The 25,771-nt window shown below is 38.5% G+C and overlaps 2 protein-coding genes and 1 pseudogene across 3 annotated transcripts in view; 2 read left to right on the top strand and 1 right to left on the bottom strand.

The window, feature by feature from the left end:
* Positions 1-6,908, top strand: part of SHCBP1L (SHC binding and spindle associated 1 like) — a 44,839-nt gene extending 37,931 nt beyond the window's left edge. The window contains exons 7-10 of the mRNA XM_049868493.1: positions 1,111-1,264; positions 2,435-2,685; positions 3,599-3,721; positions 6,657-6,908. Coding sequence (XP_049724450.1) covers positions 1,111-1,264; positions 2,435-2,685; positions 3,599-3,721; positions 6,657-6,908 — 780 coding nt within the window. The remainder of the gene's footprint in view (positions 1-1,110; positions 1,265-2,434; positions 2,686-3,598; positions 3,722-6,656) is intronic.
* Positions 6,909-9,826: 2,918 nt separating this feature from the next.
* LOC126066696 (zinc finger CCCH domain-containing protein 14-like) lies at positions 9,827-15,401 on the top strand (annotated as a pseudogene).
* Positions 15,402-16,243: 842 nt separating this feature from the next.
* DHX9 (DExH-box helicase 9) overlaps positions 16,244-25,771 on the bottom strand; it is a 59,924-nt gene continuing 50,396 nt past the window's right edge. For both annotated transcript variants that reach the window (XM_049868057.1, XM_049868058.1), the window contains 8 exons: positions 24,448-24,608; positions 23,502-23,613; positions 22,733-22,894; positions 22,495-22,622; positions 20,813-21,042; positions 20,530-20,645; positions 19,676-19,876; positions 16,244-16,742 (listed from right to left, as the gene is read on the bottom strand). In XM_049868057.1, the coding sequence (XP_049724014.1) occupies positions 16,346-16,742; positions 19,676-19,876; positions 20,530-20,645; positions 20,813-21,042; positions 22,495-22,622; positions 22,733-22,894; positions 23,502-23,613; positions 24,448-24,608 (1,507 nt within the window). In that variant the 3' untranslated portion in view covers positions 16,244-16,345. The remainder of the gene's footprint in view (positions 16,743-19,675; positions 19,877-20,529; positions 20,646-20,812; positions 21,043-22,494; positions 22,623-22,732; positions 22,895-23,501; positions 23,614-24,447; positions 24,609-25,771) is intronic.

Raw genomic sequence — 25,771 nt, 5'->3', positions numbered from 1 at the left:
CGTTGCCATTGAGTCGATTCCGACCCATAGCTACTCTATAGGACAGAGTAGAACTGCCCCATAGGGTTTCTAAGGAGCGGCTGGTGGATTTGAACTGCCAACCTTTTGGTTAGCAGCCGAGCTCTTAACCACTATGCCACCAAGGCTCTGTTTTTAGCTCCAGAATCTTTAATATATGAAATTTTGTAGATTTACCAAAATTGGAGTGTCAGTTTGAATTAAAGAAAACAAAGTAGTATATTGGCAAGAGCACAGACCTGGATTTAAAGTTCACTCACTAACTCAGCATCCTTAACAAATCATTTTTTTAAATAATAATGTATTTTATTTTTGTAGTTGTTGAGAATATACACAGCAGAACATACACCAATTCAACAGTTTCTACATGTACCATTCAGTGACACTGATTATATACTTCAAGTTGTGCAACCATTCTCACAGTCCTTTTCTGAGTTGTTCCTCTCCAGTAACATAAACTCACTACCCCAAGGGTCCTATCCAATCTTTCGAGTTGCTGTTGTGAATTTGATCCCATATAGATAGATCGTAAAAAAGTACAATGCTCAAGGCAGACATTCTTTACTAAAGCTAAACTATTATTTGCTCCTTGGCAAATCATTTAATCTTACTGAGCTTTAATTTCATTAACCTTATAACAAGGATAATAATACTTTACCTCAAAGAGTTGTTGTGAGGCTTACCTGCTACTGTCAAGTTGATTCTGACGCATAGTGACCCTATAGGACAAAGTAGAACTGCCCAATATGGTTTCCAAGGAGCAGCTGGTGGATTCAAACTGCCGACCTTTTGGTTAGCAGCCTGTGCTCTTAACCACTGGGGCACAAGGGCTCCGCTGTGAGGCCTCGGAGGCAGTATTAACACTCAAAACATGACTTCTGGCATGTAGCTCATACCCAGCAAAATTATTAACAAAGAAAATGTCATCTTTCATCATTCATTTAATTAATGGACTGACACTTAGAGCATTTAATGAACATAAATAAATAAATCTTTGGGAAAAGCACTTGTCACCTACAAGTAACTGATTAAAATGACAAGTTTCAGTTGAACTTCTTGTTGACGGTGCACTGCTTTATTTCTTCTTTTCAGGTAAAGGACTTATCTTCAGACACACTTCTCCAGCAGCACGATGATCTGGATTTGGCTCTGGATAGCTGTTACAGTGGAGATACAGTAGTAATTTTTCCAGGAGAATATCAAGCTACAAACCTTGCTTTATTGACTGATGACATCATTATCAAGGGTTAGCAGGGCATCCTTTGCAATCTTTTTAAAGCACTGTGTACTGGACATACTACATAGTATAAACATGCTTAGTGACATTATTTATTAGAACAGTTTATGTTTCACAAAAACCCCTACGTGCTTTTTAAAATCAAAATTTGTTTATGATATTTTCTATTATTTCCTTATATACTTTTACCCAAACTACTTATTTCTCCTCTATTCCCACTGTTCTTCCTATCACTTTACTAGGAAAACTCAGATGTTAAAGCAAAAACCAAACCAAACCAAACCCACTGCTGTCGAGTCAATTCTGACTCATAGTGACTCTATAGGACAGAGTAGAACTGCCCCGTCGAGTTTCCTACGGCCACATGAAAATATGATCAGTAGTATTTTCTCAGAAAAGCTAATTCACATGCAAACTTACTAAAATGGAAGAAGAAAAGCAGTTAGCTAGATTTATTTTAGATTCTGAACATATTTAGTAACTTTAATTCTGCCCTTTTACTTTGAAATAAGGGTATTTTCACTGGTCAAAAGACAACACGTTAATTAAAGTTTGCCTATTAATTCAAAAACTAAGTGAAATTTTCACTAGATTTTGATGGCTGTAATAAGTATTCTGCTGGACAGTATGGGTAATAAGGATCATATTTTTAATTTAAAAAATTATAACCTTTTTTAGGATCTAATACCATATTTCTGTATTGATGTTAAATTTAGATTGCGTTGCCTACTGTAGAGTAAATTTATGAGTATGATTACATTAACCTTTTGAACTAATTCAAGAATCTCTGCCACTCTTTTATTCAGTTATGGTAATTTATTACGGTTTTGAAACCAAATCATGGAATGATGTATTCTTTGTATCTTAGATATTTTGTAGATGACTGCTGGTTATAAGATTTACACACGTATACAATGAAACGAGCATGTTGAATAGATAACATAGGTAAATGTAGATTGATCACAAACCTAGATTTTTCCCATCATGCCATCAAAATAAGGACAAAAGGTAATGTTATAGTTCAGTATCTATTTGTTAACAACTGAATAATGGTAACGTAGTAAAAGCATATGTAAAAAGAAAAACTTAAAAAGTAGTAACAAGTATTGTTGAATTGAATAAAGGCTTTAGAAGTTGGGATTACTTACTTAACTGTATGCTTTTGTCCCCGTGAATTAGGGGTTGGAAACAGAGAGGAAATTATGATTACTTCGGAACCTTCTCATGACAGTTTTGTGGTGTCCAAAGCTGACAATGTGAAACTAATGCATCTGTCTTTGATACAACAAGGGACAGTTGACGGTATTGTGGTGGTGGAGTCTGGCCACATGACTCTAGAAAACTGTCTGTTAAGATGTGAAGGAACAGGAGTGTGCGTTCTCACAGGGGCTGCTTTGACCATTACAGACAGTGAAATTACTGGAGCCCAGGTATTTCATCCCATAAACACTACAACTTCGTCTGACTAGACCTACCAACCCTGAGTGATATTAACGTGCAAAGCGTAGCAATTTCTTCATCTTTGGATCTTTGCATGGAATTAGAATTACTTAGACTTAGAAGCTGATAGAAATAAACAAAATGAGGACAAGTATAAGGGTGTCATAGTACACTTAGGAAAGGTGAACTGCCTAAGTCCAAAGTAAGGGGTTATTAGCTTTGTTTTACATGTAATCTTTAAAAATTCTAGGATTCAGTGGCTATAATACAAATGAAGAGTTAGTTACTTGATGGTTTATTTTAAAAGAAACAAGTACTTATAAGCTATCAGGCATTATTATAAGGTATTGTGATAAGTTCTGACAACCTCTAAATAATCAGGACATAGCACACTTGAGTGTGCTCTGATAACAATCACGAAGATCATTAAAGGAATAGAAAAATGAATGAAAAAAAAAGATTAAAGCAGGAAAACAAAAGAATCTTTTTTTTAGAATCACTTTTTCTTAATTTCCACTAAATGAGGGAATAGACTTTAGCGGCATTATGAGAGATGTAAACTGGATATGAAAAAATTTTGATAACTATTGAAAAGACTTGCTTAATGAGGTTTTGGACTTGCTTCTAGGGGATTCATTTGGGTTGGAGGGCAAGGTAATGGACTGTATGACCTCAACCTTCCGTCTAGGCTTACTCATTCTCTAACACAGACAATAAATATTTAGTTTTCAATATTTTTAACATAATTTCTATAATAAATTGCTGCATGCACTATCATATATTTTCATGTAACGTAAGCATTTAGATTGCTAACATTGAATTACAGTTTTCAAGTCTAACAAAAATTTTGGAGCTATTCGTGTGTGTGTTGTGTAGAATATTTTATTTACTTTTAATTTGCAGGGTGCTGGTGTTGAACTGTATCCTGGGAGCATGGCCATTTTGGAAAGGAATGAAATTCATCACTGTAATAACCTCAGAACCAGTGACAGTTCAAAAAGCACCTTAGGTGGAGTTAATATGAAGGTACTCTCCTATTTCTTTATAAAAGAATTGAAATAATTATTAGAATAGGTAATGAAATGTTAATTTTAGTCTTACAATTTAGCCTTTCCATTCCTTTCTTGTTCCAAGCTTTCATGTCCAATATAAAACTTAAAATACCTTATCATCATTGATTTGGAAAAAAACAATAGCACAAGTGGTAATTAAAATATGGTTAAAATGATGGGAAACAATTTTAGTCTTATAATTTGATAATTTCAACTTAAATTCTTAGCAAACTATTTTTTATTGTGTTTCAGATGAAGGTTTATAGGGCAAATTAGTTTCCTATTAAACAATTAATACACATATTGTTTTGTGACATTGGTTGCCAACCCCGCATGTCAACACTCTCTTCTTCTTGACCTTGGTTTCCCCATTATCAGCTTTCCTGTTCCCTCCTGCATTCTCATCCTTACCCCTGAGCTGTTGTGCCCATTTGGTCTCGTTTTGTTTTATGGACCTGTCTAATCTTTAACTGAAGGGTGAACCTCAGGAATGACTTCAGTATTGACTTAAAAGGGTGTCTGGGGGCCACACTCTGGGGGCTTCTCCAGTCTCTGTCAGAGCAGTAAGCCTGGTCTTTGTGAGTTAGAATTTTGTTCTATATTTTTCTCCAGCTCTGTTCAGGACACTCTATTGTGTTCCCTGTCAGAGCAATTGGTGGTGGTAGCCAGGCACCATCTAGTTGTGCCAGACTCAGAATGGTGGAGGCTGTGGTAGTCGTGGTCCACTGGTGTTTTGGACTAATCTTTCCCTTGTGTCTTTGGTTTTCTTCATTCTCCCTTGCTCCGGACGGGGTGAGACCAGTGAAGTATCTTAGATGGCCGCTCACAAGCTCTTAAGACCCCAGACACTACTCACCAAAGTAGGATGTAGAAGTTTCTTTATAAACTATGTTATGCCAATTGAGCTAGATGTCCCCCGAGACCATGGTCCTCAGCCCTCAGCCCGGTAATTCGGACCCTTGGGGAGTATGGATGTGTCTATGATGCTTCCTTGGTCAAGTTGTGCTGGCTTCCCCAATATTGTGTACTGTCTTACCTTTCACCAAAGTTACCGTTTATCTATTGCCTATTTAGTGTTTTTCCCTCACCATCTCTCTCCTCCCTCCTAACCATCCAAGATTGTTTCTTTTTGTGTGTAAACCTTTTCATGAGTTTTTATAATAGTGGTCTCATACAATATTTGTCCCTTTGTGATTGACTTATTTCACTCAGCATAATGCCCTCTAAATTCATCCATGTTGTGAGATGTTTTGCAGAGTCATCATTGTTCTTTATTGTTGCTTAGCTTTCCATTGTGTATATGTACCATAGTGTATTTATCCATTCATCTGTTAATTGGCACTCAGATTGTTTTAGCAAATAACTTTAAATACAAGTATCAGATTCTGCTTCGGTGGGTCTGGGATTTCTAACAAGCTACCAGGTGATGCCAATCCTGTTGGTCCACGGATGAGCAATAATAAGTATTTTAGATTTTTTATGGGTAGGATGTGTAATACATTTTGGAAAGTAAAACACATTAAGAGAAAAGAAGAAACATTTTAAGTCTAACTTTCAAAGTTGCATAAAAGATTTTAAGCTAACCAATCAAAACATTAATAGCAATAACTTACAGGTGAAATGCCTTCCCATTCCTTTGTTTCCCAAATCCTACCCTTCTAGGGCCTCTCTAGGCTTGTGTGGTTAATGACATTTTTCCCTAGAACTCTAGTTTACTTTTTAATTCTTTATTATTTAATGAATGTACACCGTCTCCTCAGTTTACAAACTGCTTAAGGGTAGAACTTGAATTTTATGTATTACTAGTAGAACTATCCCCTCAGTCTAGCATGATTTTGGACACTAAGCCAGATAATTCGTTGAAAATAAGGTGCAAAGAGTAAACTGGAGCAACGTGGGGGCAATTGTGAAATCCTTGATTTACCTTAAAATATCCTTTTGTCTTTAATTATTTTTCAGTGGTTCTCAAACTTCAGCATGCATCAGAATCACTAACCCCTGCTTCTGATTCAGTGGGCCTGGGGTAGAGCCTTTTAATTAGCATTTCTATTAAGTTCTCTGGTAATAACTTTTACCACTAGTCAGAATCACACTTTGAGAACCACAACCCTGCTACTCAGAGTGTGACCCACAGACCAGCAGCACTGGCATCGCTTGGGTGCTCGTTAGAAGTGCTGAATTTTGAGCCTTATCCCGCCGAATCGGAATCTGATTTTTAGATTCCCAGGCGATTTATATCTACATGAAAGTTTAATAAGCATGGTTTCTACAATCTGACAAGATCTCACCCCCGCCGTCTCCAGCTCCTCCTCTCCTACATTATACCCCAGCTACACTGGCTTTCCCTGTGTTCCCAGATCTTATCAACCTTGTTTTTGTTCCAGGACCTGTGTATTTGCTGATCTTTACCTTGAAACACTTTTCCTCTAGATCTTAAGGTGGCCACTTCATTATTCATGTTTGAAAATAATTCTCCCTTTTCAAAGAAGTCTTTCCTGTAAAGAACACTCCAGTCAAGTGGAACCCTCTCCCTATCCAGTCATGCCATTGCATCGCCCAATTTTATTTTCTCCGTATCACGTATCCTTATCTGAAATTATTTATTTTCATGTTCATCATGTTATATTAGAAGTCAGCTTCATGGGATATTGCTGTATCCCCAGCATCTAGAATCAGTTATTTCTAGATAAAGTGGAAACTTCATTTACTATTTTCTCATTAAATATTTTATAGTTAAATATTAATCATTGTGAGGAAAACGGCACTTGTTCAAAACCGAGATAGTTTCAGTTGTTTTAAAGAAAGCTGTTTTTCCAAGAAGTTCTAGAGTAATGTTTAATGATGTGTTCGTTTATATTATCTTTTTCTAAAAATTACTGAAAAACTAATTTCTTTGAATAATTTAATAGGTTCTTCCTGCACCCAAGTTGAAGATGACTAACAATCATATTTATAACAACAATGGCTATGGAGTAAGCATTCTTCAACCAACTGAACAGTTTTTCATTGTAGCAGAAGAAGCTCTCAACAAAGGGGCTGCCTCAGGAGACAAGAAAGATGATAATATGCTCTCCAAAGTAATGCAAAACCTGAATCTGGAAATGAATAATAATAAGATAGAAGCAAACGTAAAGGGGGATATCAGAATTGTCACAAGTTAAACCATCTGGATTAAGGCTTTATATATCAGATATTTGTTTAATAAATCTCATATCCCACAGAAGTGGTGATTTTCATTAAATATAAGGCTTATTCAAAATATTTTAAACACTAGTACTTTATCATTGCATGATTCATTTTAACATGTGTTCTTTCAAATAACAGCTTTACTGAGATTTAATTCACATGCCATAAAATTCACTCTTTTAAAAGTATACAACTTAGTGGTATTTAGTGTATTTTTAGTATATGGTACAACTATCACTAGTATCTAATTCTGGAAACAAATATGGTTTTAAACACTGTGGTTAAGTACTCAGCTGCTAACTTAAAGGTTGGCGGTTGAAATCCATCAGCCGCTCCCCGGGAGAAATAATGTGGCAGTCTACTTCTGTAAAGATTATAGCCCTGGAAACCCTATGGGGCAGTTCTACTCTGTCCTACAGGGCTGCTATGAGTGTGAATCAACTCTACCACAATGGGCTTATTTTGGTTTTAGTCCAATAAAAGGAGCCCCTGGCTGGTGCAAATGGTTGGAGGTTTGAGTCCACTCGGAGGTGCCTCGGAAGAAAGGTCTGGTGATCTACTGAAAAATCGGCCATTGAAAACCCTCTGGCTGGACTCACAAGGACCTATCGACTGGGCCCTGAGGTATAAAGACAGTAGCTAGGATAATCCTGGCAAATATCTTTCAGAGAACCTTTCACATAAGCCAATCAAACAGAACACAAGACTTTCTCCACTCTTCTTCTATTAGCATTTAGTGAATAGAAAAGCTGTTGGACCAGTAAAGACCCTCCCGACTGTCCTTACTGAAAGCTGTACCAATAATTGTTAAGAAAGACAATTCAAAATGTAGGATCCCAGTTTCTAGCCAATCTGTGAAAAGCTGAAGCTTTCAATGGTTTTGCCCATTTGTAACATTAATATATACTAATGCTTCTGTAACGTTCTTTGGACTCGAGCAGACATTACTGTGGCAGCGCGCTTGTCCATTTTCCCATTCTTGCTTATTCTGTAACATTCTTTGGATTCGGGCAGACATGCCTGTAGCAACATGCTTGTCTGCTTTTAACTTTTGCCTTTTTGAATACATGCCGAATAAAACTTTCTTTTGCTTTTAAAAAAAGAAAATCCTACGGAGTACAGTTTTACTCTGACACAGATGGGGTTGCCATGAGTCAGAACTGACTCAACAGCAACTTTTGTGCCCAATAAAAAGTATTAGGTGTTCGGTGTAGAGAGTAAATAATATTTTACAGCCAATTCTTGTTCACTCCCAGGTATGTGTGCTAGTAAACAGAATATAGGGTTAGGTTCAACTGCAAGAAACAAGGAAATCCAAAATAAGATGTCAAACAATATAAAAATTCAAGAATTCCGTAAGTATTCAATATAGGGCTGGGCTGGTAGGTGTTTCATTACTGTCAGAAACCTCAAGCTTCTTCTATGTTGTTTTATACTTGTATAGTTTCTATTCCTAAAATCAACTCATGGTGCAAGACAGCTGTTGCTGCTCAAGCCATTAGGTCCGAATTCCAAGCAGGAGAGATATGACCTTTCTATAAGGACTTACATATTTCCATTTTTATGCCTTAAACTAGAATCTAACCACAAGGCCACAGCTAGCTGCAAATGAGACTAGGAAATATAATCTTGAACTGAGTCTTGAATTGGACGGCCATGTGTCCTCTAACATAGGGCATTTATTTTCTAAAGAAGGTAAAAAGTTATTGGGACACAACTAATCATTTTTTTCACAAAACAGAACTTATACTGACTTTAGGATATAAAAAGAAATAAGCCCTCAAGCTCAAACACTTAAACCTTTCCTTCCCCATTTTGACTTTGACTTCATGTTATCTATAACCTAGTATAGGTGACCTCAAGTTGCTAGAGTCTCTATTCAGGCTAAATTTTGATAATATATTTTTCTTCAGGCATGGTTGTTCATTGTTTTACTGAAGTCTTTTTTTTTTTTTTTTAAGTAGTTAAAATCTAATACACAAGTACGTAAATCTTGTTAGCTGGATGCAATAAAAATTACTGAACATGAGGCCTTTAACAAGAACAATCTCTCTCCAATGAATTTAATGAGCTGTAGAGTGAGGATTTTCCCTTCCAACCCTCTTCCTCTGCCATCCTCATTTCTGGCTTCCAAGAAGAGGTGATGGGCAAAGTTAGGCTCTTTGAGGTGAGCAGAAAGAGCAAAGTTCTCACTCATTGGCCATTCACTTTCCTTCTGTGTTGTCATTGGTATCTTTCCAGGCCCACTTAAAAAAAAAAACCCAGTGCCGTCGATTCTGTGATATAGTTTTTCCATTCTGATTCCTAAAGTATGGCCAAAGCACTTTCAAGATTTTCTAAGAATTTTGATTTCGTAAAGTTAAAAGCTTCTCTCCTTCCTCCACCTCTCCCACTACATACACCTTATATCTGAATTTATATCGTGCAGTGGTTAAAATGCTTGCTTGCTAACCAAAAGGTTGGTGGTTCAAACCCACCAGTCACTCTGTAGGAAAAGGATGTGGCAGTCTGCTTGCATAAAAATTCACAGCCTTGGAAACTCTATGGGGCAGTTCTACCCTGTCCTATAGGAACACTATGAGTCGGAACTGACAGCAGGGGGTTTGGTTTTCCCAGCTTTTGTTTTCTCCATCACTTGTTTGGCAATTTGTCATACTGTGGTGACTTGTGTGTTGCTATGATGCTGGAAGCTATGCCACCAATATTCCAAATAACAGAAGGGTCACCCACAGTGGGCAAGTTTCAGTGTAATTTCCAGACTAAGACTAGGGAAGATGCCTGGTGATTGACTTCTGAAAATTAACAGATGAAAACCTCATGAATCATAACAGAACCCTGTCCAACTCGCTTGTTTTGGACACATCATGGGAGGGATCAATCGGTAGAGGACATCATGCTTGAAGTAGAGGGCCAGGTGAGGGCATGGAAGACCCTTGGTGAGATGGCTTGGCATAGCAGCTGCAACAAAGGACTTGAACTTGCTGGCAATCCTGATGATGCAGGACCAAGCAACATTTCTTTCTGTTGTACATAAGGTCGCCAAGAGTTGGAATCAACTTAAAGTGGCTGTCTTAGTTTATTGCTGCCATAGCAAAGTACCACCAATTTGGTGGTTTAAGCCATGCAAATTTATCACCTTAAACAGTTCTATAGGTTAACAAGGGCCTCAGGAGGCTAAAATCAAGGTGTTCACAGGGTCGCAGTCTTATCCGTAGGCTCTAAGAGGATGATCTATTTCCATGCTCATTCAGGTTGGTGACAGAATTCAGTTCCTTGCAGTTGCATAACTGAGATTGACGTTTTCTTGCTGGCTATCAGGTGAGTGTGGTTCTTACCTTCTAGAGGCCACCCATATTCCTTGGCTCACGGCCATCTTCTTCCATTTCTTCCCCCCTTCCTCCACCAGTAATGGCTGATCAACGGTAGCTTCAAATCTCTTCTTCCATCTTATCTGACACACTCATCTACCGTCTTCCAGTATTAGAACTCTTGTGATTAGATTGGGCCTATTTGGATAATCTCTTCATTTCAATCACATTTGTCAAGTCCCATGTACCATGTAAAATATGTACTTACAGGTTCTGGGGGATTAGGACCTAGGAATTTCTTGGAGGCCATTATTCTGCCCGCTGTATGTTATCTTAACCAGTTTTCTAGGCCAAGGGAAGACAAACCCTACTTCTACTTCTCTAGTGGGATTTAAGAAGCGTTTCCTTCACCAGGACCAACTATCCAATACACTGCTTGCATAAATCTAAGAGATTCTCATTTGGAACATTAAGAGGAATAGTTCCTTATTTCTGCTCTGCCCTTCCCTTTTGCGCACCAATCAGGCTTCCACATAGGCACCATTTTAGTCATCTAGTGCTGCTGTAACAGAAATACAAGCTGATGGCTTTAACAAAGAGAAATTTATTGTCTCACAGTCTAGTAGTCTAGAAGTCCAAATTCAGGGCACCAGCTTCAGAGGAAGGCTCTGTCGGCTCTGGAGGAAGGTCCTTGTCATCAACCTTCCCCTTGTCAAGGAGCTTCTCAGGTGCAGGGACCCCAGGTTCAAAGGACATGTTCCGCTCCTGGCACTGTTTTCTTGGTGGTATGAGGTCCCCCGCTCTCTGCTAAGCTTTCCTCTCATCTCTTGTAAGATAAAAGATGGTGCAGGTCACACCCTAGGGAAACTCCCTTTACATTGGAGTAGAGATGTGACTTGAGCAAGGGTGTTACAACCCACTCTAATACTCTTTAACATAATCTTTTTTTATTAACCACAGAGATTAGGATTTACAATACATAGGAAAATTATTATCAATAACAAAATGGAGGACAACCACACAATACCAGGAATCATGGCCTAACCAACTTGATACACAAATTTTTGGGGGGACACAACTCCATCTATGACAGGCACTGTATCTTTGTAACCATTATATCCCCCATCATACTGTGCATTTCAAGAAGCAACTGTTTAATAGCATTTTTAAAAAATGCTACTAGTGGGGCTCTGCCTACGCAAAAGACTGAACTGAGTTTCACAACCAAGAAGGACATTTAATCCTAGGTGCTGGGGATAGAAATATTAAGATTCCATAGGTGAAAGGCTGGACAAATCAAGGCTGGAGGAGTGACCCTGGAGTGGAATGAGAATGGATGCATTAGCTCTCCTTTTTCTTTTCATAAGGGGCTGGCAGTGGAAGTAGAGTGGCGATTTCCCTCACTCCACTGTCATGCCAGTAGCAGCTGGGGTAGAGTCTCAATTGAAGAGGAGAATAGGAATCATAAAGCAGATGTCTTCTCAGTTTATGAAGTAATGATGTACCAGCTGGATAAAAACCAAAGGACCAAATGACACTCCTAAGCAGCACAAAGTACCAAGAGAAGTTCTTTGGTTACAGAAGAAGCTGTTCCCAAGTGGGAAGGTGCATGTGTTTGATTTTATAGATTTAACAGTTAGGTTGGCTAGAATGGAATGTATTTGAGGACAGGGGTCTAATTTTCCCAAAGTATTAAAGTGAAAAATTAGAAAACTATCTAGTCTACACATTCAGTGACTGGGGTAAATCAGGTGTTCTTAAACTGAAGTACACACATATAGCCATTTAATATAACTTCGATGGACTTTAAATTTAAACTTGAGACATTTTAACACTGAAACAGTTATACCATTATATATTTTTGTAATTTGATATTTTGCAGGTTTTTGGTTACATAAGATGAACATCTACTAAATTTTAAAAGACATTTGCAGTTATCATTGGGATAATTTGCAAATGCTTAGAATAAATACTATTGCCAAGGAAAAATTTTACTTAAATCAACGGGCTAACTGAATACAGTTGTGCTTCCTAGTATTTTAGAAAGAGCTATGCATTTTTGATCAATTTAATTTTTAAAGTAATTACCAAAGTATCACAAATAACCACTCAGTACATTACAGGTATGCCAGTTGAGAAAAATTGAATGTTGCATCATATAGCCAGTTCCTTTGTTGCCTGTATCTTAAATTCATTTCTAGGTTTGGGAAAAAATGTGGAATTTCAAAGTCTAAAAATTCCTAAAATATTTCAACTTGATTCATCCTAGGGGGACCAACTTACCCCAATTTGCCCAGGGCTTTCCCAGTTTTAGCACTTGGAAGTTCAGTCTCCAAAAATCACTCAGCCCCAGGGAAACCAGACAGTTGGTCATCCTAATTAGCTCCCAAGAAGTGGGCTTTAATATTTTTTCTTGTTGTTAGGTGCCACTGAGTCGGTTCCAACTCATAGGGATCCCATGCACAACAGAACGCAACACTGCCCGGTCCTGTATCATTCTCACAATTGTTGCTATGCTTGAGCTCGCTGTTGCAGCCAATGTGTCAAGGCATCTTGTTGAAGGTTTCCTCTTTTTCACTGACCCTGTATTTTACCAAGCTTGATGTCCTTCTCCAGGAACCAATCCTTCCTGATAAGATGTCCAAAGCATGTGAGATGTAGTCTTGCCATCCTTGCTTCTAAGGAGCATTCTGGCTGCACTTCTTTCAAGACAGATTTGTTTGTTCTTTTGGGAGTCCATGGTATATTCAATATTCTTTGCCAACACAATTCAAAGGTGTCAATTCTTCTTGTCTTCCTTATTCATTGCCTAACTTTCACATGCATATGAGGTGACTGAAAACACCATGGCTTGGGTCAGGCACACCTTGGTCCTTAATGTGACATCTTTGCTTTTCAACACTTTAAAAAGAGGTCTTTTGTGGCTGACATGCCCAACGTGTCTTTTGACTTCTTGACTGCTGCTTCCATGGCTGTTGATTGTGGATCCAAGTAAAATGAAATCCTTGATATCTTCAATCTTTTCTCCATTTATCCTGATGTTGCTTATTGGTCCAGTTGTGGTAGTTTTTTGCTTTATGCTGAGGTGTAATGCATACTGAAGGCTGTGGTCTTTAATCTTCATCGTTTCAAGTCCTCTTCACTTTCAGCAAGCAAGGCTGTGTCATCTGCATAGTGCAGGTTAATGAGTCTTCCTCTAATCTTGATGCCCATTCTTCGTATAGTCCAGCTTCTCTGATTATTTGCTCAATATAGATTGACTAGGTATAGCAAAAGGATACAACCCCAACACACACCTTTCCTGACTTCAAACCATGCGGTATCCCCTTGTTCTGTTCAAACAACTGCCTCTTGATCCATGTACAGATATGTGCTTGGTCAAGTTTGAAGATATCCTGTTTCTAGCTGTCTGGGCTGACCCTAAACTGGCACAACTGTTCATGTCCTCCTGATTTGTTCTTTTGACACAGGTGATGTCCAGAGGCTTTTGCATGTAGCTTCATGGTGCAGGAGAGCCCATGAATTTGTAGTTGCATCACATGCTCAAGGACTATCAGTGCCCACATTCTCTAGACACAGATCTGTGGCATGACTTCCTGGGACTGCCATGCTAGCTTATTCTTCAAGTTAACCTTCTAATGTCTTGCTGGACCCAAACAAAGTTTACAATTCCCTTCCACACCATTCTCAGCCCCTCAGGAAGCTCTTGTCATCGCCACTATCCTCCAGCTTACAAGTGTGCAGTAAAGATGCCAACTACCAACCAGAAGAATGGGAACAAATCCTGTCCACTCATCCCTACCTTAACTGTTAGGGCAGGCCCAATTTGGTCAGTGCCAGCTACCACTAAACCCCCGAGCCCCAATATGCACAGTGGGAGAGGCAGTGGTGGATAGAAACTCCACCTTTCCACACATCCTTTCTTCCCAAATTCTCTCCGTTTCCAGCCCCCTTTATCTCCCAACCTGGGAGGAAGATAAGGTAGGGATCGGCTCTCGTTTTGAACCAACTTTCCAATCATCTCACACCTGCTGCAGCATCCCTTCAACTCAATATTGTCTTTGTTCTAGGAAGACAGTAGATGGATGGTTGAGGAAGAAATGCAACATACTGCTGATGCCCGAAACAACTAATCTGCCTCAAAATAACACTCCATGTAGTACCCTTGCTCTGCAAGTCTGATTATTTCAAAGGAATGATTTTTGGATTTTAGGTCATAATGGATTCCTTGACAACTAAAACTGATGACCTAAGTGGACATGCACTTACAGCTATGGCAGCCTAACTGGTACTTGACCGTCGCACCCATGTAAACTAGAAAATTGAACAGTGTAATGCATGAAACAACTCTATTCAGACATTGGACAACATGCAACACACAACTGTGATCCTTAAGAGAAACAAGTGAGATGAGCCCTATAATCACCTAGACTTCCGTGTGGATGTAGTTTGTTATGGCAAAGGGAGAGAACCAAGCAAAGCACAGGAGTCTTGCTGAGCTACAGATGGGAGTTTGGGAAGAGTAGCTGGAATCTGTGGAGCAGAGTACAGGAAAAAGAGTTCTAGAAATCTGCGTAAAGAATCTCTTTAGCTGAATGCCAAGATTACACCCCATAAATAAGTCCTCCCATTAAGAAGAAACAAGAGGAGGTAATATAGAAAAAAATCAAGAAGTTGTCTTGACTGCAAGCTGACCCAGTAATGGCAGAAACTGCAGATGAGTTAAGCCAAGATGAGTGAATTGAATGTGGCACAGAAACCAGAAAAACTTCTGGGGCATTGCAAGGACTGACCTGCCTGTAAAAATGGGGACAAGTTTGCTTACTACCACCTGGTTTCACCTCCCAAAGCCTTTCCCACCTGTAAATTTGCTGGAAAATGTTCATCCAAATTGTAAACATGATAAAAAATATACTGACCAGTCTTCTCAGAATCTCAGTACTGCTTTTAAAAACCAGCAGCTTCAACACTAGCACTACCTTCCAATAATTCAGCTGTTGGTTACTTCCTGTGTTTAAGAAAGTGGAATGTCTCTCCTATTATCCAAAACACTGTAGAGATTCAACTCTGTGTACAAGATCCAACTGTATGTTTTACCATTCCACTGTCACTGTGCCATGGTGACATGCCATGAAATAGATCTGACCTCAAATCAGCTGATGACACCCAGTCCTACCCGGCAGAAGACAATGGGTTTTAAGTTTCCATGTACTGATGGAAGATATTTTACAAGACTTGTAAACGTGAAATATGGAATATACTGCTTTCATAAAATGAAAAATAAGATTAACAAATGTCCTTTGTGATGCTTAATACAGAAAGATTTTGTCAAATTTTAACTTTTATGCTAGGTGACACTTTCTTTCCTTGCCTAAATATAATCTTTATTCAAGAGTTTTGTGGACTGATCATATGACCTTTAATTTTTGCAATGGAAACTAATTAGAAAAGAAAATGTTTGCCTTGGTCTTCAAAAGATTTTTCAAAGACAAAGCTTGGGAGACGGCCAAAATGTCCAACCCTAGGTCTAAATAGTTTCATTCAGCTGCAGAAGTCCATGTGAATTTGTGCACCAGTCAGTATGTTTTTCAGTATTTACTGTGAAAGGTTAACACTCAGTTTCAAGACTATTTATTCTAACTGCTACCAGTAATATACAATATTACCTGGTATATTTCTGAAACCCAAGAGTACAATTTTTCCTCTGATGTTTTTAATACAGATGTTAACTGGTAATGTAAAATGATTCTAATATGTAAGATCAACAAATACACTGCCAGTATTCAGCATAATACTTTATTGCCTATTGTATTAAACTAAAGCCAAGAAAATATCAAGTTAATTTTAAAGGCAAATCTTTACTCCTTAAAGAAAAAATACAAACGGTGAAATTTTTATAATAGATCATTATCTTTTACATAATATAAACAAAATCACTAATGTATCTAAATACGTGGTTTCCTTAAACTACAATGAACCACAGAGTGGGTGGAAAATGGGTTTACTTACTGGTTGCTAACAAACATCTTGGGAAAATACACAGCATGCAATTTTTTTTTTTTTTTTTTTTACTACCTATGGGTAGATGCTGACATAACCAGGCTTTAATAGCCACCACCTCCTCTTCCTTGTCCAAAGTAGCCACCTCCAAAGCCCCCCCTGCCTCCCCCTCGCTGGAATCCCCCAGATCCTCTGTAGCCTCCTCCACCAGACCCTCTGTAGTCTCCTCCAGAGCCACCTCTATAGCCACCTCCTCTAAAGCCTCCACCACCTCCTCCACCATATCCTCCCCGATAGGAGTTGGAGCCACCGCCATAACCGCCACCACTGTAGCCGCCTCCACCACCTCCGTAGCCTCCGCTACCATACCCTCCACCGCCATAGCCTCCACTGCCGTAACCACCGCCATAGCCTCCACCACTGTAACTAGAACCTCCCCGTCTATATCCACTTCCATTGTCGTATCGGGCCATCTTGGGAGGACGTGGACCATCTCCATACCTGAAAAAAGCAGAAAACAACCACTTTAGCAAATTATAATACTCTCAACTACTCACCAAATGCACACATTTGATCACATTTAAAATTTAATGCATAAAGGCAATGAAGCCAAACGAACAAATACAAGCTGAAATGAAATAAAACTGCTACCCCAAAACCGACACAGGAGACAATATCAACTCGAACCACCTGTTTTCTAAGGCTCATTCTGGTTCATGCTCAAAGGTCATCGATTTTGGCAGTATGTCCTAACAACTTTAAGAACAGGTCTCTGTGACTCACTTCAACTACACAGCATTCTAGAAAAACAAGTATTATATAATGTTAAGAATACTATCATCTTGGAAATGGCAATAAGTTGTTTGGTCTTCATCACCAAATACTTTTCTGCTTTATACTTCTGAACCAGACTGGTAATTTGTTCACACCTGGATCTCCTTCATGTGGTCAACAAAGGCTAATGAAAAGTTACTGATATTAAGGTGTCCCACCAATGAGCTCAATTTAACACACTCCTAACCAGTTATTCCTCCTGTGCAGCTTCTCTTAGCAACTAGCACTACCAACTCAGCAGTTACACAAGTCAAGAATAGGACTGACTGCTCTCTTCTTTCCTTCACTGCACTGCTCCCACCTGCCTTTCAATCCATCAGCAGTTCCTACTGATTCTACAATAAACCTATCTATTCACTTCTCCCCGTTCCAATTGTTTCTACTGTAATTCAGGCACTGCCACATGCATACACACTAAACTCTTTCATACCCAACCCTTTCCGGTCCTAACGGCTTTATCAACATCACCTCTTTATATGCAATACTCATCCCTTGGAGCAGATGATCTGTGATGTCTCCCTCCTCCAAAATAATTTCTCCTCTCCTGAACACCTGTGGCAGTGCATCTGTATTTGCCATTTGGCACTTATTTTCTATTAAATGATACAAATAAATATTCTCAATAATAACTCTACACATCTGACCAGCTGGGAGGACCACAGTATCGCATAATAAACATGAACACTGTTTCAGGAGCCATACTGCCTGAGTTTGAATTTGGCTTTACCATTTAGTTGTATGACCTTGGGCAGATACTGTGACCTGGCTTAATACTTCTTCCTAGCTTCCTCATTTATGTTAAAGAGAATAATAACATGCCTACCTCATTTAGTAGAAAAATATTTAAGTTAGTATCAGAAAAGCACTTAGCACAGTGCCTGGCACACACTAGCTACTACATGTTTAATTAAAACTAGAAAGTTATTGACTCGGTTATAACCAAAGCTTACAGCCAAATGCAATAAACTGACCCTTTATGAAATAAAAAAAGCAATACAGGACATTTTTTGGATAACCAGAAAAGTTTGAATATGCTTGCCTATCAGCCTTTTCACAACCTTTGGGATATACAGTTGCCCACCTATATTTTCTGGCTCTAGGGTTTATTGGGAAGTTGCTTTCCCACTGACAGTGCATGCTGCCAGTAAGGGGAGATCCGTATGATAGTTTGAAATGGGAAAAATGGGCATGTGCCTCAAATTAACTGTTTTTACAGGGTATTGTATGTGCTGGTGTTGAATCTATGTTCCTGGTTATGAAAAATACGGACGTGATAAAAAAAAGTTTTTCCAGCATACATGTCCACTGGACTCGGGGAGCAGAATTAGTGTGACACATATGTCCCTCTGGAATCTGAGGGTAGACTGGTGGGATGAGGCAAGAAAAAAATCCACAGTACCTACCAAAAATTCAAATACACTCAACGATTCAGTATGCATTCCATTAAAAAAACAAAACACATGGAATCAATGAAAAATTTGAAGCAGAAAATAATTGGGTCTTGAACGGGTTAGATGATACTATTTTAACACTTAAATTTTTTGAGGGCGATCATGGTATTATGGCTGTTCTTAAAAGATGCATGAAATATACTAATGTAAAATAGTATATACTAATGGTTACTTCATAAAGTCTGCAACTTAATTCTAAATAATTAAATATGTTTGTATAGTATGCATATGAAAGCAAGTGTCACAAAATGTGAACAAATTAGTGAACCTAAGTGAAGATTGTATGTCAAATGCACTATTCTTTGACTTTCCTGCAGGTGTCAAATATTTCTAAACAAAAAATCATGGGGAAATGAAAAATTAAAAAGGATTAAAAAAAGAAGCAAATAAAAAAGTTTAAGACATAAGAGAAACTTCATGTTTCTTTGCCTTAAGATAACCATACTTTTCTATTTTGGTAAGAGAAACCCCGAGACTTTCATTTGAGGAAGTAATTTAACCCCTTGTCGACATTTTATTAAAGATGGCCCACCAGTACAATGGAGAGAGAAATGGCTGGGCTCTGTCATTTTAGTCATGTCACCCACTCTGTACTATTATGTATTCTTAGGGTCGCTTTCTATCTCTAACATGCAACAATGTAATACACAGATTATTAACACAGAAATAAAAGTAAATGAAATTTTTTTGTTCCAGGTATTTATCAGTACACATTAGTCTCTGATTTACTATGTATTTGAGTTATGATGAACTGCACCTACAACATCCATTTTTTTGTACAGTTATCGTTAGTAACATGTATTATATACAAATTGCAGTGCATAATTTGCTGATGTTATCATTCTCATGCCAACACCCAAAGACAAAGACTGGATTTATAAAGATACTGATAATAAAAGGCAGTAATAAAGAAAGCTTAAAGAACTTACATCAAAACCGACTTAAAACAGAGTAGTCAGAATGAAACCATGTCCTAAGTCAGGGACTCCCCGTACTAAATTCCATGTTTAGTTTTTGTGTAGAATTTTAACTTAAAACAAAACAAAACAAAACAAAAAACTATGCCTCTATCAACTACCTGAGAATTCTAGGCCTGTATACGATTACTGTTCTCTGGTGGGTTCAAAGAGAACTTAATGTGGTACTCACCGTACACTGCCAATCATAAGGGTGATGCCAGCAGCCGAGGGCCTAGAGATTTGACGGATCGTGTTCAGCATTCGTTCATTTGCGGGGTCCAACTTGCTGATGATGTCAGGCTGTTTGGTTACTTCAACAACCAGAGCCTCCATGGCTGCCCGGAGAGCAGTGATGCAAGCAGCAGCTTCATGGGATATTTGCAGTTTGATCCTGAAGGAAAAAATAATAAAAATGGGAGGGATACATACAGAAAGAAACAATTACCTTTCAGTTGCACACGTAACGAGTGATGGAATGAATTTAACTTCTTACCAAGAATCAATACTTTACACTACTGTAATGGCCTCGGACTTAGGCAATCACAGTATAAAGAGTAACAGTAATCTGTACCAACCTCTTAAAATTCACTGCTAACTATTAAGTCTACAGAGCACAATACTGACAACGTGGAGTTTTCAAGGCTTAACAAGAATATGGCTTAACCTACTAGCTGCTCATTAGGTGTTACTCCATTTTTGCTAAGTGCTTACTATGTGCTTACCAAGAGTCTCTAATCAACGTGTAGAGTATGTGATCAGAGGTACCCAGGTGCCAATAAAAAACTACGATTTTATAGTGGTAATACTGATGATGAAACATCGAATCCCTAATTTGCTTCTATGGGTATAGTCAATTTAAAAGAGCTTAGTTTACAGTAAACTGTATCACTAAAATTTACTAGTTTTTAAGACAAGAAAATGTTATAAAGCACCTTACTTGTGCCAGCAAACTTTGCCATATTTGTTTTACAAATTAAATCAGGTTAGCACATGAATGCCATCACATCTCAATTCTAAGAAGAATTCAGTTTGGAGTTCACATACCAGTCATCTACAAGCACAAGCTGCCCATCAGACTGGACTTTCTTGGAGGCAAAGAGTAGCAACTGCAGGGGGGTAACCAAGGTCATGCCTTTAGCAGAGATGGCTCGGGTTCGAATCTGTCGATGGAGAAAGAGACAAGAGAAAATAGTTGAGATTCCAACTGCCAATAAACTGCCACATAATGACAATGAAATATGCTCTGAAAATTAAAACTCATATTCCCACTGATTAAAAACTAAGGTAATTTCGGTCTTTAGTGTAAACGTCCCTCATCTTTCCTTACCTTTTCACCAAATACAAAGAAGGGACAAGGGTACTTCATGTCCTGACTGCTAAAGGGGCAATTAACAGACGACTTGTGGATAAGCGCATTACGCCCTTCAGTGGTGAGAATCTTTCTCTTTTCCTTATGATAGCACACATTGGGATATACACCAAAGGCCAGGAGAGAGATAACAACATCCAAATTATTATCCGGTCCAGTGTTAGTAAACACTTGTGTCAGCAAACATTCTATAAAGAGGAATGAGACAGATCATCAGTTAACTGGCTAACCCTCATATTACATCCAAAGTAAACACAGTAATAAAATGTCGAGTTTTCTTATAGACTCAACCACAGTGTAAGCTTGGGGTGATTACTTATAAAAAAATCTCCCAATAACCACTTACTCTGAGAATAAGAACTAGACTGACAGAACTACAGTCAAATATTCCATTTGCGTATTCTTGAATAGTTGTTACTTCTAGAGAAAAGTACCCACTGGAATGGGCACTGATGTTTTCACCCAGACTATACTTTGAGTATTTTATCATTTGTTGGAAAGCAGGAAGTGCTAAGAGCATGGATACATTTTGTTCTAAACAATGAGTTATGGACAAATGACAAACTTCTGTTTCCTAATTTATAAAATGGAGTTAATATTACCCACATGTCAGGACTGTTGTGAAGATTCAAACAGACCAATGACAACAAAACCAAACCCACTGTCGTCAAGTCAATTCCGACTCATCGTGACCATATATGACAGATTACAACTGTCCCCACAGGGTTTCCGAGGCTGTAAATCTTTATGGGAGCAGACTGCCACATCTTCCTCCCGTGGAGTAGCTGGTGGGTTTGAACCAGACCTTTTGGTAAATAGCTGAGTGCTTAACCATGTACCACCAGGGCTCCTATAAAGATTCTAGCACATAAAAAGCTGATCTTCCTCTTGATTTTGTGAACACTTAAAATTCAATTTACAAGTTTTTTTTTTTAAAAGAATAACTTTCAGTTATTTAGATCATCTTCCTTTAAAACTTATCATCTTGCCCAACTACCCTGTATCTCCCAACTAAACCAGCTGTTTTCGCTTACACATTCCAGCTCATCATGTTTTAGAAAGTAATTCTGCCTTTTCACCTGGCCTGAGAAGAAAAGTACTACAGCTCAATTTTATATCAAGTGAAGAGCTGGATCACTGTGTCTGCATCACAGATCATAAAATCGTTTGTAACTGTACACTCAGAATTTAAATAAAAACCAACTAAAATATAAGGTGGAGGAATTTATAAGTCTAAAAATGAACATACAGCTAGACTGATAAATCACTTTTCAAACCACTATTTGAGGCTCTTCAACCTCAAAGCGCTCATTTTAAAGGTTCTGAAAGGTAGCCCAGCATCCTTCACAAGATAAAAAGAGAGGCAAATAACATCTTGATCAAAACAGACAATTGTCAAAACAGCTATTACCTGTGTACTACACTACAATTGCTTTTATTGCCTTTCTGCATAACTTTTGCTTCCTTTATTAAAGACTGAATTCAAAAAAAAAAAAAAATCACAAGTGTTCAAAAAACTAAGAAATGGCTGACAACACAAAGCATCTAGTACAAAGTTTGAAGCTAAAATATATCACACTATCAATCTGCACTATGTAAATGTCCATTCAGATATATCTTCACAATGTGGAGAGTCTTACCTTCTGGAAATCCAGAATTAATCAGAATCTCTTTGAGCTGAACTTTGGCTTCCCAGGTCATTCTTAGTGTAGCCATATTGAGTCTTTTGTGCTCACAAAAACGTATCTCTGCCTCTTCCCCACCCATTCTAAAACAAATACACGTAATACAGAGTCACTCTCAAGGACCAAGTAACTAGAAGCCGATTAGAAACTAAGGAGAGTACACTGAAATCTTATGACTCTTTCAAGCCCATACCTAGCATCATCCCAGGCTTGAAATACTGATAAAAGGGCCACATGATCAGAAAATCTGTTCCCAGCGAAATTTCGATGAATATAACCCAGTCGTTTTCCTTCACTGATGAAAGGCTCTGGAAAGCAGGTGGCAGCAGCGATGGTGCAGACAGCATCTCCCACACTGAAACAGTTAAATCCAGACTAGATGAGCATCTTGTCAGCAACTGGAACAATAGTGTTAATAGAGAACAGGATTCTTTTTATTCATTATGGTACTGCTTCTGTGAGCACCAAAGGTGGCTTAAGACCTCTACAACTGTTCTCTCCAGAGGCAGAAAATAATGAACTGTGATATTAACTGCTGCATATTTACCTTAAATCATGACGAAGTATTATATTTTTCCTCTCATATTCTCTCTTCTTCATATTACCAAATTTCTTAATCCTCAAAACTTTCTGATAAAACATGCCTCTTCTCCTAATACTATCCTCTTTCATGGGACAACTAAATTTACCTACTGGGATGAAATGACTTCTCTTTTGAGAAATCTACACTCTTTCCCCCAGCAAAGAGGGCCCAGAAGTCCATGTACTGGAACCGTTCATTCTTCTTATCTTGGGCTTCATCTCTCGGTAGCTAGAGACGCCATGTCTCTCTACTTAAGAACACTTAGTTGTTTCCTCTATCTGAGCCAATCTGCCTTTTCTGAATGGGGGAGGGGGAGGGGGGAATAAGATTCTGAAATTGTTCTATCATTTAGCTACCAGCAATAAAACAAAGCACTTACTAGAAAATACACCCCATTATCATCATTTTGCCAAAACGAGGCTCAATGGGGAGCTTAGCCAGGATCCGGCCCAGAGGCGTCAATTCATCATTGGCATCTAATGCATCAAGCTCTGTGGGGAGATATTTCTCTGTGAGTAAAAACAGTAACGACTACCCACTTAGTCTAGGCAACAACGAAACACTTCTTTGTAGATTAAGGTTAGGATAGAGCACTCAAAATTTCATCATTTGTTCAGCCAACTGCCAGCACCATACTCCCAGCCAGCAATTCTCTTCACTCAAAAATACAACAAAACCAAACCAATTTCCAGAGCACCTAATGTAAGAAGGTACTGGCACTAGGCCCTGTAAGTTATAAAGCTGAATAAAAATATAGGCCCTGTAAGTTATAAAGCTGAATACAGCCTATAAATTCAGTAAGTATTATAATAGCAGCATAAATATTTACATTTAAGTCCTATAATCATCTTTTGATTTTTAAAGAGAAAAATGGAACTCGGACAAGGAAAGTCTGAAGTCCACATAACAGGTATACGCTAGATTCAAAATTTGAGTTCAGATCCATCTGGCTCCAAAGCCCTTATTTTTTCCTACCATGCTACACTGCTTCTGTAATATGGCTGATAAAAAAAAATTAATAGATTATTTTAGAAGATGCACATAAAACATTGTGGGTGTCATAGGTAATCGATATTATGGTTTTTAAGTATTAAGAGATGACACCCTGCCTTTTCCTTTTTTTATTTCTCAAAATAAAATTCACATTACTCCCTTCTTCCCGCATGTTGCTCATAACAACACTGACCATATTAACTACATAAAGCAACACTGGAAGCAGCCCTGTTGACTATACCTTCTTGATTCATTTGTTAAGTGTTACCTGCCAGGACAAAACAGATGGTATAATTAACACTTGTGTAAAGCAGGTCTGTATTTACAGGTACCTCTGAGTGTGTGCTCTGCTTCAATCACAGCATCCAAAGGTGGAGGTTCAATGGCCTTGGCCAAGAATTGACCGATTCCTCCCAGACGAAGAAGTTTTATGCTCAAAGCTATTTCATGCAATGGTGTTCGGAACATCTCTGGTGTCATGTGGGTTTCAAGTCTAAGAGAAAGTAAACATAAACTAACCATCCTTCGTGTGTATAGACAGCTGTTTAATAAAATCTGTGCAGAGAGGTAAGAAAGGATATACAGCTGCCTTTCCCTTTTAATATTCACTACAAAGCCTCTCTATTGACAAGACCCTCTTAACTGCTTTAGTAGTAGCTTCTGACCTTACCTTACAGCTTGATGGCATTTTCAGCTGAGGGACACTCAACCAAAAACCAGAATCCATTGCCATCATCAATTTCAACTCATACTGGCCCTACAGGACAGGGTAGAACTGCCCCATAGGCTCTCCAAAGAGCAGCTGGTGGATTCGAACTGCTGACCTTTGGGTTAGCAGCTGAGCTCTTAACCACTATGCTGGAGGACACTTAGGAAGATGAAAAAATTATTCCAAAGCCCTAATGTATGTACCCCCTACCTACGGCTTCTTTAGGTCTTGCCTGTTGACAAATGTGGGTTAAAAATGATAGCAGAATGTTCTGTGGGACAGTCTTCTCTAACTTGAAACCAGAAGAACTAGATGGTGCCAGGCAACCACTACTGACCACTCTGACTGGGATCACAATACAAGTGTCCCAGTTAGAATGGGTTAAACAACATGGAACAAAATTCAAGAACAAAACAAAACAAACAAGACTTACTGGTCTGAAAGAGACTGTAAGAACCCGAGACTACTGCCCTAAAACAACCTTCTAACTTGAAACGGGACACTCAAGGAGGCCAACTTTCAGTCAAATAATAGACGAGACTATAAAACAAGCAATTCGCACCTGTGAAGAACGTGCTCCTTAAAACAATCAACTATATGAGACCTAAAGGGCAACATTTGCCCAAAAACAAAGATGAGAAGGCAGGGAAGAACAGGGAAAGAGGACTAATGGAAATGGAGAACCCAGGGAGGAAATGGGGAGAGTGCTGACACAATGTGGGCATTGCAGCCAATGTCACGGAACAATTAGTGAAGAACCACTGATTGAAAAACTGATTTGTTGTGCAAACTTTCACCTAAAGCACAATATTAAAAAGAAATGTTCTGTGGGAGATGGGGGCTAATACAAACATCTCCCCATACCTCTCTTCCTGGTCTAGGAATCTCAGTGCCACTGGAAAGAATCTTACAAATTATCTAACCCTTCAAAATTGTAATAATAAAAC

The sequence above is a fragment of the Elephas maximus genome, chromosome 24 (genome assembly GCF_024166365.1).
Source record: "Elephas maximus indicus isolate mEleMax1 chromosome 24, mEleMax1 primary haplotype, whole genome shotgun sequence".
NCBI lineage: Eukaryota > Metazoa > Chordata > Mammalia > Proboscidea > Elephantidae > Elephas > Elephas maximus.
This window is presented reverse-complemented; position numbering and strand designations above follow the sequence as displayed.